This window comes from Erpetoichthys calabaricus, chromosome 8 (genome assembly GCF_900747795.2).
Source record: "Erpetoichthys calabaricus chromosome 8, fErpCal1.3, whole genome shotgun sequence".
In the NCBI taxonomy this organism is placed as follows: domain Eukaryota; kingdom Metazoa; phylum Chordata; class Cladistia; order Polypteriformes; family Polypteridae; genus Erpetoichthys; species Erpetoichthys calabaricus.
In genome coordinates this window covers 62,010,044-62,026,503 of record NC_041401.2, presented here as the reverse complement: position 1 = coordinate 62,026,503, position 16,460 = coordinate 62,010,044, and the positions used below count along the sequence as shown (strand labels likewise).

Sequence of the window (16,460 nt, the reverse complement as noted above, 5' to 3'; positions counted from 1 at the left end):
AAAAAAAAACTTATCACAGTATTTTTCATATCAGTCGATATTGGTATATATAACATTATAAATCAAATCGCTATTTCTGTCAAGCTAAAAGGCTTCTTTTTACTCTTAAGTGATATGTGAAGATATCATAAGGTTAATTTTGGTTTAAATATTATTTATTTTGTATCAGATGTTGAACATGACAAGTGTACTATAGAACATTATACAACTGTATTTCAAATAAATAAAATAGGGGTGTGTGTATGTATGTGTATATGTATATATGTATATAATTTGGTCAGTTCTAATAAATAAAATAGGTAATACAAAATAAAAAGTCTCAATTCTGACCAGTCAAAAGCTTTCAGGAGAACAAACTAAATTTATAAATCCAACGTCTGTCTGTCCACTTTTCATGAGAGAACTGCTTAATGGATTTAGATTTTTTTTTTTTTCTATAATTTGTTTGAACGTTCCGGTTGATTTTGCTACTTCTCTCTTCGTGCTAAGTATTGTAGTTCGCTTGTGACAGCGATTTATTCATGCTAATCCAAGATGGAGGCTGCGGACCGAGGGGAGGGGGAAGCGTAATGACAGGACTGGGGGGGCCTGGCAGGGCCAGTCTCACACAGGTGCCAGCCTCCATTTGAGTCGCTGTACCTCTTGCCACACTAGCTAACGATACCTGTTTGTTCATTGATTTTTAAAGTTTGTCTTTTTTCACTGCTTTGTGGGCGGAACCGCGGGGGACAGCTAGTACATTATAAAAATCTTAATCCTAAAATTCTTAAATGTAAAACTAAAGTCTTAAAGCTTTCAAGTTTTACAGGAGAACACAAAGTAATTTCTTTGGCGAGTTCCAAATAAAGTATTAAAAAAAAAAAAAAAAAAAAAACCTACCTCTATACTGTATCCTTTCCTTTATATAAATTCAAACAGCTTGGTTGAGAGACAAAAAACATTCTGTATACCTGTTTATCCACTGTACAAATTCAAGCAGCATTTTAATGTAAGTGAAGGAGAACATAAACAAAACACACATTCAGTCAACTATGGTCGGCTTATGCTCCAAGATAGAGGTTGACACTATGGGACTCACGGGGCCCAATCCAATTGCTTACGATGCGGGACTGATTTCTCAGTATTGCAGACGGTAGCTAGAGTCTGGGAAATTAAAATAAAATTTAAAACAGAAAGTACATTAAAACTATGTTAATTTGCCTAGGCATATACTGTCTTGTGCGCAGCCTTCTCAAGATTGCAGAACCCGAAGACAGCCTTATGTCCACAGCGGTAGAAACAGAATTAAAAAAGGAGAGTACAAGACTGCAAACTCACTAAAGAGATGTCTGACATTTGGCAGTAATTTTCGGTTGTTCTCAAATGCAACCAAGGTGCCATTTGCTTGCTGCGATAAATGTGCCAACATACAGTGGACACAAATCAGGCACCTCAGGTTTTGTTTGCAAGGATATAGGGTTTTATGACACAGTCTCTGGTGAGGGCTGTATTCAGCTTGAGCAGTCCCTGGTTGGCACGGCAGCCAAAATTAGGAAGTCTGAAGTTTAAATATACTGTCCCATCCAAAGACTGTATCATGGCAAGTGGTAGAAAGGCCAAAAATTGAGAAAGGATATTGTACATGACATGCTAGAGACCGTTAATAATTATGGGTGTGCTGTCACAACTGATATTTGGACTGAAAACTTTGAGAAAACCTCTTTCGTATCTGCTACCACCCATTATATTAATGAGAGCTAAAACCTTGTGTCAAGGGTACTTTTTTCAACCATGTTTAAAGCAAGCACGATTAAAATGGGTGAAAACATTTGCACTTTACTATTTGTAAAACTTCAGAGTTTTCGGTATTGACTATTACTGACCAAGGAGCAAACACAATCACTGCCTTGTGTGGTTACACCAGATTAAAGTGTAGTGCCCAACACAATTCTCTGAAGTGTTTGTACCCCACCAGTAATGGAGAAAGACACGAAGTTGCACAGCTTCTCTGGTTAGTGGAAAAAAAAAAGAAAAAAGTGGAGTATTTTAAACGTACTGGACAACAAGGTCACTTAAACAGGTCTGTGGAGACGAGATATATTGCTGAATTCAGTGTTACAGCAATTTGACGATTGGCCCCATCAACAAAGAGATACAATTGTGATCTCTTTTCTGAAACTTTTCAAAGACGCGACGACAGATTTAGAATCAGATATTACTGGAAGAACCTGTCAACAAACTGTTCTGCACCAACTCTTATCTACATGCTCTACAAAGCTTCTATTTCTATATCATTTATTTTAAATGACCACAAAGGCACAGGACAAGAAGAAATTTGAAATAATTGCAATTTAATATAGTTGCACTAAATCATAGCAGTGAAGTTCACAGCTCCTCTATTAGTAATGCCCTCTTTCATCTCCAAGCTTGCGACCAGACGAGGCGATAGATGCCTGTACGTTCACAGTGCTTTGCTTGGTTACAGTGTGCTTGTATTGATAAGCAAAACGTACTGTGAGAAAGTGGAGTGTTTAAGCTACCATTATATGCCGACTAGAAAAGTGTCAGCATAAAGCTTAAATTTGTGTTTGCCTTGCATGTGGACAGCACCTGTCAAGTACCATCTTATGATTTGTATTAAATACCGATGAAGCAGAATCGTCACAAAAAAAGTGAAAAGTACCACTGGGCCTTAAAGGGGAAACCTTCAGCCACCTCCTTGCACAAGATCATGTTGAACAGGCTTATCAACCATACGTGACTCTTTTCTTTAATGGAACTAATGTGTTTTGGTGAGCAGCAGGGGGACAAAACCATTAGGGTGCGGGTGGGATTGGGACAGATGGGGTCAAGTGAATGGGAGGGTGGGTGGGCTCAAGATGGAGTACTGCGGAAGCGGGCAGTTGCGGGTTTAAAAAATCAATCCTGCGCAGACCTCTGGTCAAATGAAAAAAAACGATGTGTGAAATTCCCATTAGTGCAGCACTTGCTTGGGTATGGGACTGTAAAGTCTTGCATTGTGCGTGCTCTAGAAGGTCGTGCTCTGACGTTTGGTATGCACGGCTGCTGTAGCACATCTGCTACTCCTACGCTCCATGCTATGTACGTCAACCTAATCTGACGTGGCTGTAACAGCCGCATGATTGGTTTGACACGGCGCTATTCTCATTATCATTGTCTTTTAATGTTGTCTGCCAGAGTATGGATGGAATGAGTTCTGTTGACATTGTATCGACTCTGTCTTTTAGTTCTTTTGAGGAAAAGTTATTTCATGATAATTTATAGGTTTATCACCCAGCCCTTTTAAAAAGTAAAGACGGATTGCAGCTAGGTGGAAATTGGCATACAAATTCAAACAAATGGAAGAATAATCAAAATGTAATTCTTCTGCCACATAAGCCATTAATACAACTGAAATATAAACTGTTATGGACCAAATGACTTTCACTCCATAAACGTCATGCTGGATGAGAAGGGAGACTAATTTTTTACTTCCTTATTAGTCTTCAGAAAACCGGTTAATTTATAAAAGAGCCAGTTCAGAAGCATTTAATTCTGTTTAATGAATTTCGCCCACTCTTCTCTAAACTGCTCTGTTCAGTCTCAAAATTGGTGCATAGTCCCAGCATGGTACGCAAGAGATTCACTTGCAGAGATGCACCCTTTTTTTGGTGTGATAGTGGGGGCTTTGCAGTCAATTGTTTTTACTTTAATGTGCCCGACAGTGGAGATTACTCCTTTAACAGTCTCTTCAGTGGAAGTGTAAAGTGATTTTTTTTTTTTTTTGGATCAAGAAGATATTTGAATAATTGTTTTCTTAATACGACAACTAAAAAATTGCTTTGCTACTTTTGTCTGTGATGTAACATTTATAAGAAATGGAATGTGATTACTTAAAAGTTAAGCGCAAAATTCATACAATAAAGGTAACACATGGAAATCATAAATAAAGAGAAAAGAAGGTCCCTAGTCATTGTGTAGTTTTCATTGGACGCCATAAACAGAGGATAAGATTTAACTCTCAGCTATAATTTCAGTTTTGTCAGTGCTCCACTGTGTCATGATAAAAGCTTAATCACCTTAACCTACCCCTCTTATTTCAGAGCCAACCTACAAACAGAAGAGTGCAAGCTTTTGTCTGAAATCAGCAGTTTGAGGGAAGAGGTGGAAAACCTGCAAGGGAAACTTAAGGGAGTAAATGAAGTTCTGAAAGTGAAAGCTGAGGTAAGCCAAAGACATTCATATAATCTTGTCATTTTCTCACCTCAACTGTGGTAAAATTAAAATATATCTGCCTAAGCTTAATGGTTCATAATCAACACCCCTCACAATTCATTACCAGGATCTTGAAAATAATACATAAGAAGAATGGTTTCTTTCTGTATTGTTTTCTCAAGCACCCTTTATTATTCTTTATATTGGAAAGGAAGGTTGATTTAATTTGTATTTGCATAATCCCATTGTATTTATCTGAATCAAGTGGGATTTCCATCAAAATGCAAACATTTTTCATCTGTTTTATTTGATTTTTAGGTAGAGAAGCAACTGCTTAAGAGGTGTAAAGACTATGAAGAAGCCCAACAACTGTACTACAACCAAACAGTGGAAACTATGGTGAGCAACTTTAAGATTATACATTCTAAACTTTATCTACTTACAGCAGTTGCTTTGAGAATCTAAAAGTCTTATATGAGATTTTGAGTCTCTCTTGATTTACATAGATCCTAGCTTCAGGACTTCCAGTATTCAAGTGGGTACTGTTTGAAGTTGTTCCATTGATAGAAGTACAGCTTTCTTTTTAAAGTACCAATAACTTGGCTGCTCATGCCAAGTCAGCAAATGTAACAGTGTTTTTATCATTAAGTATACTATGTACATAAACAAAATGGGTCCTACAGAAAATTGTAGATACATTTGAAGTGAATATGTAAGTTGAATTGCAACAGCAAAGTCATTAGTCTCATAGTCCACATAGTGTCCAGTTAAAATTTAGTAACCAAAATAAATATTTCTAAATTATCAGCAATAACACTATTCATGTTTCAGGAAGTTCTGTGGAAAGAGATCCTGCCTAAAGAGTACTGTGCCATTCTGCTGTCTTGGAGACTGATACTCCATACATTGGAAATATTCCAAACCCATTTTTTCTGTAACACTGATGCCAAGGGGCACTGCAGACAGAACTTGTAAAGGGCAAACACAGTTTCTTTTATCTCTATCATCAGTCTAACATAATATGGCCTTGTCATCCTTGGACATCAATATCTAAATGTGAAATGACTTTTGGTAGAATTCAGTTCTGCTGCTTTTTTGCTATTCTGTTTAGGTATGGTCTGAATAAGTCCTATTTTTCCTGAATCAAAATTTGTGCCACTATAACGTCAGACATTTTTGCTTGAACTCATTATAGAAAACAAAGATGACCAATTTTTGCCTCTCCCTTTTTGTAATTACTGTCCTATACTGTAGTTGCTTGAGTTTTGTAATGGGGTTGATGTTAAGTGAATTCGAGAGAGAGAAGTTACTAAAGGTCCCTTTGTCTGATGAAAACATGCTACTCTACATGTCTGACCTCAACTCTTTTTTTCTTTATGTAGAATGGAGATAATGGGTAAATAACAAGATGACTCGTTTAAAGTAAAATTATATTTTCCCTTATAACAACCTTGCTCTACGTTTAACATCATGAAATAATGTTTAAAATTTTAAGGGCATCATTCAGGACATGTTCAGTTGTTTCAATAAATATTTATTATTGGTAGGGATAAATCATTAATATATTTCCAAACTTTTTTTGTCTTTGTAAGTATTTCTTTAAGACTTTTGACACTGTTATTTTTTAAAAATGAAAATTTATCTAAAATGTCTGTTGTCCGTAAACCTAACACCCCTCGTCTATCATAGCAACGGTGATATTAAGCAACTCTCCAGATAATGAAATGATATCAAAATGATATCAGTTCTTAGACGTTGGCTCACCCTTATACTTCATAAAGTAACATTGGTAGGAAGTGTACGTTCACAGCCAGTGTTTGTAAACTCACTACTTAAGGAAGTGCTTTCTTCATCAGTAGCAGGTAGAAAGACAAGTATAGTATGATTAATGTGCTTTTACTGTAAATTATGGTATTTTAAGCCAGTTTATATGTTCAGATCATAAAAAGAAAGGCTAAAACAATAGAGAAGGAAAATTTTAAGCAAGTAAAAGGAACAATTCTAATATTGAAAATAAAAATTAATGAAGTATGTAACATTCTTATAGCCAACTGCATTGTGCTGTCTGACAAAAAAAATGTTAATTTTAGCTGTGAATAGTTCTTGTTTGTTTAGGTAGTAGAGATAAATACCAGTTTTTAGGATCAACTGTTCAAGAAGTTTTGTGTATATTACTTTTTAAAACAGATTAGCACCAAATCAAGCTAGCAATCCATTGTTGTGGTTTTTGGTGAAAGGTTCTTACTTTTCTGTGTGAATGAATAATTTTTATTTAGCACCTTTGAAAGAGTGGATAACTTACTCATCTAAAGGAGATAGGTTTATGTTTACATGTAAACACTTTGTACAGTACATCAAATTCAAAGATTAAAGTCCTGTAACAGTTTAGCAGTTGATATGGACAGAATAGTAGTGATCCTGGGTGGCTGAGCTGCTTTATTGAAATAAAAGCTAAAAACAAAAATCAGGCTAAATTTCACTCGCTGCCTGCTTGGGATCAGGTCAGAGGGTCCCGCTTGACTATTCTAGCATAGATTTATATGCACACATCTTTGCTACATAAGCTATAGAAGATGACAGGGCGGACAGGTGATGGAAATAGTGATTTTTTTTTTTTTTGTTGTTTCTTTTCAAAAGCACATTAACTCAATGATTCTGCTCATTGCCAATTTAAAATAAAGATGTATAGTTACAGGAGGGATTTTATTAGTATTTCAGGAGTAGTTTAAAGCTTGACTTTACAAATTGCTTTTCTGCAACTCCCAGGTTAAGAACTGTTCACTCATTAAGAGTGCGGGTGGAGCAGTGGTGTTATGTGCCAGCTGCTTACTTGGTACATTTCATTTAACCTTTGTCATGTAACTCCTCTTTACTCTCTCAAATTCAGTAGAAGATGTTCTTGTTATATTTTAGTAATATATCCAGATAAAACATACCGGCAGTGTAGTATGACCATGACATCATGAATTTATCACAGAGTGAACCTTTATGTTAGATTGCCCCAAAATAATACATCTTAAAACACATGGATTATTATTATTTTTTTTATTAACGCATTTTTTTTCTTATTTAATTTTCATTTTCAAACTCGATGGTAACTTGCACTTAATTTTGTTTTGCCCTTGAAATTTAAATAACTTGTCTGTCGTGAGTTCTTTGCTTGATTAGTTTAATTTGGGCTTTGCGTTCTTCTGGGGAAACAGTAGCTGTTCTCATTTAAAAGTGCCCCTGATTGGCAGTCAATGGAGAATTTCAGAGTGATATCTATAAATGGTAAGAAAACTTTGTATTAAATATACTTCATGGTATGATCACAGCTTTGAAGAAATTTAACGGTAATGTTGCCTAAATCAGTCATACTCAAAAGAGATACTTTGCAAACTTTTTTCCCATTATACTGGACATTGGTAAATTGTTGTAAGGTAATGAACTTCTAAAATTGTAATTATCTGTTTTGAAGTTCAGAAGACATCTGATATTTACCATCTAAAAAAAGATGTGAATAGTGTATTGTAATAACTGACCTTGTGTACTCTGTCTTTACATTTTAATTTATGGTCTCATTTGTAGTACCTTCCTTTATCATTTGAATATGTTTAAAGTTTTTCTGAAGTTTAAAGGTTTACTTCTACTAAAAGTGACCTTCACATAATAAAGATTGATATATGGAAATGTCTAAGCATTAGTTCAGATCAACAGGTATCCTACTTAACTAAATATCCTTTTTTGTTTGTAACAATTGCATCATTGTTATTATTTAACTTAATAATTAAAATAGATTACTTTTTTTCTCACATTTGTAATAAAGCTGTTCTTCACAGAAACTTATTTTTTGAAAGCAATGTTCTTGTAGGTTGTTCAGAAACCTATCCTTATGTAAGTTACAGCTTATGCACTATATGCAACACTACTGCATATTAATATTGCAAATATAAACAGCTTCATTCTCTTTAAATATCAGTTTGCTCAGTAAGCAGTACTAATTTTGATTGATTTCTATATTAACTCAGCAATTTATTGTAAACTAGATACATGTTGCTTCCATATCCTTTAAGCAATGGTACATGCAAAGAGCTCATTACGTCATAAAATCTCGAAAATTGGCAATCTGAAGTTCATTCAGTCTGATTTGTTATAATTTATTAAAATCTAAGCAGTTAGCATTACTGTCTTGATTACTAAAATGATTGCTATACAAACACTGTAAGAAGAGAAACAGGCATGTTAATTTTAACAAGAACAAAATATGCTGTCTATTGAGGCTTGGTCTGGAATCTAATTATTTATAGAAAACGCCACACTGAAGTAAATACGATTAATAGAAAATAGCCCCCAATGTCTACTGTCTTTATGAATTACAGTGCTGTTGTTTATAATTCTGTTACTATTATAAACTCTTCAAAGTCAAAACAGTGCAGCAAAATTAGGTAAAAGCTTGAGATGTTTTGAGATGCTAATTGTTTTACTTTGTGTGAGTACAACATCATAAACATTTGTAGGCATGTATGATAAAACGTACTGTTGTGATGATTTTATATGCATATAAGAAACCTTTAAATATATAATGGTTACTTTTATTTTATGGAAATAAATTCTGTACAAAATCATTAATATTTAGAAGAATGCTGTTTAGAAAATTTTTACTTTACACAGCTGTGAAGGGTAAAAGGAACAAATGGCAAAAAACATACCCAATACTACTAATTTCAGATAAATCTAAAAATATTCTTTAGAAAATACTCTTTAACACGTGCATATAAATACAGTACTGCTATAATGGTGGGATACAATGACCTGATAACTCAGTGTTGCCGATTAACTATTCCTTCTTCAGTAAAACCTTCTTAGATAAGAGTTCATTTACAGTGCATCCGGAAAGTATTCACAGCGCATCACTTTTTCCACATTTTGTTATGTTACAGCCTTATTCCTAAATGGATTAAATTCATTTTTTTCCTCAGAATTCTACACACAACACCCTATAATGACAACGTGAAAAAAGTTTACTTGAGGTTTTTGCAAATTTATTAAAAATAACAAAAATAGAGAAAGCACATGTTCATAAGTATTCACAGCCTTTGCCATGAAGCTCAAAATTGAGCTCAGGTGCATCCTGTTTCCCCTGATCATCCTTGAGATGTTTCTGCAGCTTAATTGGAGTCCACCTGTGGTAAATTCAGTTGATTGGACATGATTTGGAAAGGCACACACCTGTCTATATAAGGTCCCACAGTTGACAGTTCATGTCAGAGCACAAACCAAGCATGAAGTCAAAGGAATTGTCTGTAGACCTCCGAGACAGGATTGTCTCAAGGCACAAATCTGGGGAAGGTTACAGAAAAATTTCTGCTGCTTTGAAGGTCCCAATGAGCACAGTGGCCTCCATCATCCGTAAGTGGAAGAAGTTCGAAACCACCAGGACTCTCCCTAGAGCTGGTCGGCCATCTAAACTGAGCGATCGGGGGAGAAGGGCCTTAGTCAGGGAGTTGACCAAGAACCCAATGGTCACTCTGTCAGAGCTCCAGAGGTCCTCTGTGGAGAGAGGAGAACCTTCCAGAAGGACAACCATCTCTGCAGCAATCCACCAATCAGGCCTGTATGGTAGAGTGGCCAGACGGAAGCCACTCCTTAGTAAAAGGCACATGGCAGCCCGCCTGGAGTTTGCCAAAAGGCACCTGAAGGACTCTCAGGCCATGAGAAAGAAAATTCTCTGGTCTGATGAGACAAAGATTGAACTCTTTGGTGTGAATGCCATGCGTCACGTTTGGAGGAAACCAGACACTGCTCATCACCAGGCCAATACCATCCTTTCAGTGAAGCATGGTGGTGGCAGCATCATGCTGTGGGGATGTTTTTCAGTGGCAGGGACTGGGAGACTAGTCAGGATAAGGGGAAAGATGACTGCAGCAATGTACAGAGACATCCTGGATGAAAACCTGCTCCAGAGCACTCTTAACCTCAGACTGGGGCGATGGTTCATCTTTCAGCAGGACAACGACCCTAAGCACACAGCCAAGATATCAAAGGAGTGGCTTCAGGACAACTCTGTGAATGTCCTTGAGTGGCCCAGCCAGAGCCCAGACTTGAATCCAATTGAACATCTCTGGAGAGATCTTAAAATGGCTGTGCACCAACGCTTCCCATCCAACCTGATGGAGCTTGAGAGGTGCTGCAAAGAGGAATCGGTGAAACTGGCCAAGGATAGGTGTGCCAAGCTTGTGGCATCATATTCAAAAAGACTTGAGGCTGTAATTGCTGCCAAAGGTGCATCGACAAAGTATTGAGCAAAGGCTGTGAATACTTATGTACATGGGATTTCTCAGTTTTTTTATTTTTAATAAATTTGCAAAAACCTCAAGTAAACTTTTTTCACGTTGTCATTATGGGGTGTTGTGTGTAGAATTCTGAGGAAAAAAATGAATTTAATCCATTTTGGAATAAGGCTGGAACATAACAAAATGTGGAAAAAGTGATGCGCTGTGAATACTTTCCGGATGCACTGTACATTCCTAACATGACTAATGTATACATTCTTCATTTGTATCTATTCCAGTCCCTTCAAAGAGAGATGACACAGTTAAAGCATTTCCTCAATTTGGCAGAGGCGGAATCGAAAGTATTACATGAGGAGCTTTCTAAAGGTCAGGAGCAAAGATGCCATGAAAACTTATGGATTGAAGAAAAGATTTTCCTAAATCGTGAGGTACTTCAGTACAGTCTTCTGTTTGCAGTATGCATGTAATGGTAATAATCAAGATTACAATTTGTAATACATTAACATGTTTACCACTTTTGCTTCCCTCCCAACTTGTAGAATTAGCCATCTTTGTATATAACTAGACAATTTTTAATGTTTAATAAACCAAAGACAATAGGTGAAAATACTCAAACTTACTATAGACCTCTGACTCCTGTGGTAGTTGTGATATCCTTCGGAACAGATGGTTGATCTGGGCCAGCTGAAACAGTGACTTGAAATATGACAATTTGAACTGCTTTGTGAGTACAGTGTTATTTTCGTCCATTTAGTTATTTCTTCTTGGAAAAAATATGTATATCTGTATGCAGATATGTTATACACAAAAATGATTGTAGCTAAATATCTATTATTAATGGCAAGAGAAGGATCTATGTGTGGAATAGGCGCTTTCATTTTTGGAGTTGTGACGTCAAAATTTTCACTAAAAATTCTTAATATTTTCAGTCAGAACCACAAACAGGTCTGACCCCCCCCCCCCCCATCTGGCCAATTCCCAATATTAGCTAGAGTTGCACATTTTAAACAGGAGGCTAGCAGTTGAAAGGAGTGCACGTTGACAGTCAGTGTATTAAAGTGATTAAAATTCTGAAAGGCTATTCTTGCAATATTGTGTGATCTGTGTAGTACAAGTAAAATGAGGTTAGTTTTAGGTGTGGCTTCATTAGTACTTTATACTGCCTGAAATATTGTGCATTTTCGTTCTCTGGATTGCAGAGAGGATTTAACTACACTAAGATAATCCAATAAACTATTTCTAGAACTGCTGGATATAAATTATTAGAAAAGATCATGGATGGTGACAAGATTGAAATAACTAATCACTGCAGTTTGAGCAAATACAGTTTAAGTGCTGGCACTACAGAAGTGTTAAAATTGTGTAGGAAATAAGATATAAAGAAAAAGAGTTGTTCAACAAGGGTTCCTGAGGCAGATTTGGAAGCAGGTAAATACATCTTACATACTGTACATTTTACAATGGTTTATTCCAAGAGGACTTTAAGTTACAAAATATTGTTGCACTTTTGAAATTTTCAGGTATTCAGTTTTATTTTGGAAGCATGAGGTGAAAGGAAATTGATCAAGATTTGGTTTAAAGCCAGTGCTCATCCAAAAAAAGTGCAGGGGTTGGAAATATTCTTCAAAATTAACTAAGAGAGGAAGAAAAACGTGAATGAATATAGAACAATGGCAAAAACTATTAATTGTAGAACATCTATTAAAGGTTTTTTCTACTATAAGCTACATAGTGCCTTTAGTCACATAGATATGGTAGGGGAAAACACATTGATTTGACTGTTTAATTCTAGTTACATTTGTAACATTACCTGCTTTAGCTTCTGAAATCAAAATAAGGATAATGATATTGATGTAGGATGGTTTGAGGTTAAACTCTCATACTGTAAGTGAAAGAATTCCCAGTTGGAACAGACACAAAATTGTGAAAGCTTATGTTATGAATACAGTATGTGTGAATGAGAAGGTTCCATTGAATTGACTCCAGAAAAATGGGGGCTGAAAGACTGTAAAAGCAGGCGTGTTCCATTTTACCCATTTTAAAACGTTTTTAGCAATTTCTTGGAGTTCCATCTCCCATTTCACCTTCCTCTCTTGTTGTCTTGATCCCTCTTGAATGTATGAAATTCAAAGTCTGCTTTTTCATTAGACACATTTAAAACTTCTTTGAGGCAGATCTCGCATGCTGTATGTCTAGAATTGGGGTGGGCAACATCAGTCCTGGAGGGTCTCAGTGGCTGCAGATTTTCATTCCAACCCAGTTGCTTAATTATAAACAAATCCTTGCTAATCTAAAAACTTATTTAATTTTATGTCCTGTTAGTCTGCAATGTAAAGTTCTTTTATTGTAATTTTTTTTTCCTTTCCAAGGAAATCATCCAAATAATTTGAAGACTAAAAAGGATAATTTCCAGTCTATCACATTTTTATTAAAACAAGTAATGCATGATGAATCCACACAGGTGTAAATGGAAACAAGTTAGATGTAGAACTGCTGGCTCCTTTGTCATTTGCCTCTTACTGCTAATAAGGAGCCATTAAAAAGTGAATGCAGCTGTTTACGACTGAAATAAGCAATTAAGTGTAGGGAACCTTAATGAGCGAGACCACTAAAATGAAGCTGAATAATGTCTCTCGAGCAATATGTGCTTCTTTAATAATTGACTTCTCATTAAGAAACTGGGATGGAACAAGAATCTGCAGCCACCGCGGCCCTCCAGGACCGACATTGCCAACCCCCTGGTCTCGAGGATCTACCCACATAAAATAATTTCAGAGGTTGAACTCCACACTTAAAGGAATCCTTTAAGTGTGATTTTTTTTTTTTTTTTTTTTGGCTTTTGTTTTGCAGTGTCAAAATATTATACAGATCTGTCATTTTAGGTTAATGTTTTGCATATAGCCTCTGCAATGGGAGGCGAAATTTGTTTCCTTGGCCGCAGAGAAGAGGAGACATAGCTGTCAGCTGTAGTTTCAGTCAGTGCCTGTCATTCAACTTGCTGTCAAAGGTGACCTGTTCACACCTGTTCTGTAGACTGAAAATGTAGCTCTTTTGATCATAAAAACCACAAAACCTGCATTGAGAGTTTGGAAAAATAAATAAAATAAGTGCATTTACCTTGCAAGGTGTTTTATTGATGTTGAAACTTTCAAATCCTGGTGTACAACTGGTCATGTAATTTTGTCAGAACTTTTTACTAAATATCATTGATGTACAGTAATCCCTCACTTATCGCGGGAGATAGGTTCCAAGGCCGACCGCGATAACTGAATTTCCGCGAAGTAGGGACACCATATTTATTTAATTATTTAACGTGTATTTGGACGTTTTTAAACCCTCCCTGTATTGTTTACAACCCACTCTTTACTCTATTAATAACAGGGACAACTGCTAAGCAATATGAAAGCGGTAGATAAGTTTACACTTACTGTATAGCAAAGTACACGTAGTTATATATGACGTGATGATGGTGATGAATATGCTGCGCAGTAAAAATGATGACGATGAAGGTGATAATCCCCTGAATGCAGTAGCAGGAGCACATTAATGCTGAATGAGTGAGATGAGACTTCCTGGTTAATGCAGCACTCCGTCGCTGAGCCAATCAGCAGCACACAGGAACTTAACTGCGTGCTCTGATTGGGTAGCTTCTCAGCCATCCGCCAATAGCATCTCTTGTATGAAATCAACTGGGCAAACCAACTTAGGAAGCAAGTACCAGAAGTAAAAAGACCATTGTCCGCAGAAACCCGCGAAGCAGCGAAAAATCTGCGTTATATATTTAGATATGCTTACATATAAAATCCGCAAAGTCGTGAATCCGCGAAAAGTGAACCGCGAAGTAGCGAGGGATTACTGTATATGATGAAATCCTCAACTTGGCATCCTTGTGTAACTGTAATGTTTTCATTGTTACAATAGGTGAAAAAACTAACAGATCGTCTGATGGAAGCTGAAGAGAGTAAAAAAAATATTTTGGCTCGAGCCCTCAGGCATGTGAGTATTGGGATAAATGCGTTGCCCTTTACTATGTCCTACTTGGAATTATCTGATATTGAAATAAGAGAATGTAGAGCCTAATTGGTTTGTTTTGTTATTCATGAAACTCCCTCTTGATGTATTGTTACGTTTTGATGAGTGTTTTTTTTTTGTAATTTAGAGAGAAATTTATGAGAAGAACTACCAAAAATCACAGAATGAGTTGAAGATCCTTGATGATATTCTGGAGAAAGTTAGGAAGGTAATGAATGTAGCAAGGCACTTAAAGTGGTGACACCTTCATTCTCTAGTGGTGCAGTTTTTGGTTACAAATGTGGATTAATAGATAAATGCTAAAGTTGTAATTGTTTTAATATAAACAGGCATTTTAGGATATTTCTCAATTTTGTTCATTTAGTAGCAAATGCCAGTTTAAACCTCATCAAAAAATTGTGCTACTCTAAATTTGTTGCCCATTAAATCATTCAATTTTAAAACAACAAAATTATTGAATAAGCAAATTGACCCCTCTTCATTTATTCCTGTGGTAATGTGATGAATTAAATTAAGGTAGTGATGATTATAATTTTATATTAGTTTTTAGTAATTTATATTTAAATTTTGATCCTGCAATGCATAAGGATGTTTCATATAGCAATAATTGAAGTTTATCATCATTATTTTAACCATTTAAAACTCATTAGATCATATTTGAGTACTGAGAAAAGCTCTGTATAAATGTAATGAATTATTATTCTTATTATTATGTTTTAAATATTATTTTGAAAGATGTAGTCAGACATTGACAGAAGGGGGGTCTCCTAAGTATTATCGTCTGATGCCACCAAATCACTTTGATTAATTAATCATCCGACACAAAATGCATGCTTGGCAGTAGCTACCATGGCTGGCTTCATTAACTCTTTCTAGGAAGGAGTGCTACATCATGTGATTTGCAAGTATGCAACAAACCAATGTAACTGGAAAGAAATGTCATTTAACAGACACAGAAAAATGATTGTCTGTTCTGTGGGATTTTATTGTCTAATTCATTAAGAGGGCAGCTTGTAAAGAACGTTCAACATAATAGTAGCCTGGCAGTGGATTTTTTTAAAGAAGCTTTAGATTTGGAAACAATAGTTACATTGTTTTGAGAATGCGGATATTTCCTTCTTACCTTTTTTTTTCCCTCTCTCCCAATAGCTTGTCTCATCAGTGCCCGACGCCGTCCTTCAGAGTTGTCAACAGTTAATAGAACTCAAGCATCATATTGACTAATCTCTAATTGCTTTATTTTGTTACATGGTTGTAAGTTTAATTTTTGTAACATTTGTTTTTTGCCATAAATTCTGTATTTCGCAACTGTGTTTTTGTGATGTCATTTACTAATATCTGTACAAAAACTGGCATAGAAAGCCTGCAGTCACTGTGGCCTTCATTCCTACCAGCTTCTTAATAATTCATCTCCTCCTTTAATCAGACTGCACTTCGTCTCTCTGTCTGCTATCGTATTACTCTCATGACTTTTACTGCATTTCTACATTTTTGTTTAATTGTGAATTCACATTCATGTAAGAAATTTTAAGTTTTGTTTTTTATTAGCCTGAACATGATTAACAATAGGTCACAATAACAAATTTCTGAAATCCTGTTTTCACTTTGCTAGTCTGGGGTTTTACGTGTTTCTTGATAAGAGGAACAACTAATTTAAACAATCTGAGGATCAGACTGCAACATAAAAAATATGAAAAAAGTAAAGAGGCCTGAGTACTTCCTGAATGCATGATACAGTATTTAATTAAGGGCATAGCAGAATCTTTTTTTTTTTTTTTTTTTTTTTTAGAAGACTGCATTGATAATTTTTGGTATTTTTCAAGTCAAAGTTAATTCTCTATAGTAATTTGCCACATGAAACTGTGTTCTGAAGTGAAATTTATTTTGTACATTTTTATAAAGAACTAGCCTGCTCTTCTATTTTTTTTATAATAGTTGATGGTTACCGGGGTCCCTATA

General features: G+C 35.7%; 1 protein-coding gene across 2 annotated transcripts in view; it reads left to right on the top strand.

Moving 5' to 3' along the window:
* spag5 (sperm associated antigen 5) overlaps positions 1-16,248 on the top strand; it is a 72,283-nt gene extending 56,035 nt beyond the window's left edge. For both annotated transcript variants that reach the window (XM_051930842.1, XM_051930841.1), the window contains exons 19-24: positions 4,083-4,203; positions 4,513-4,593; positions 10,748-10,897; positions 14,391-14,465; positions 14,629-14,709; positions 15,651-16,248. In XM_051930842.1, coding sequence (XP_051786802.1) covers positions 4,083-4,203; positions 4,513-4,593; positions 10,748-10,897; positions 14,391-14,465; positions 14,629-14,709; positions 15,651-15,725 — 583 coding nt within the window. In that variant the 3' untranslated portion in view covers positions 15,726-16,248. The remainder of the gene's footprint in view (positions 1-4,082; positions 4,204-4,512; positions 4,594-10,747; positions 10,898-14,390; positions 14,466-14,628; positions 14,710-15,650) is intronic.
* Positions 16,249-16,460: the final 212 nt, after the last annotated feature.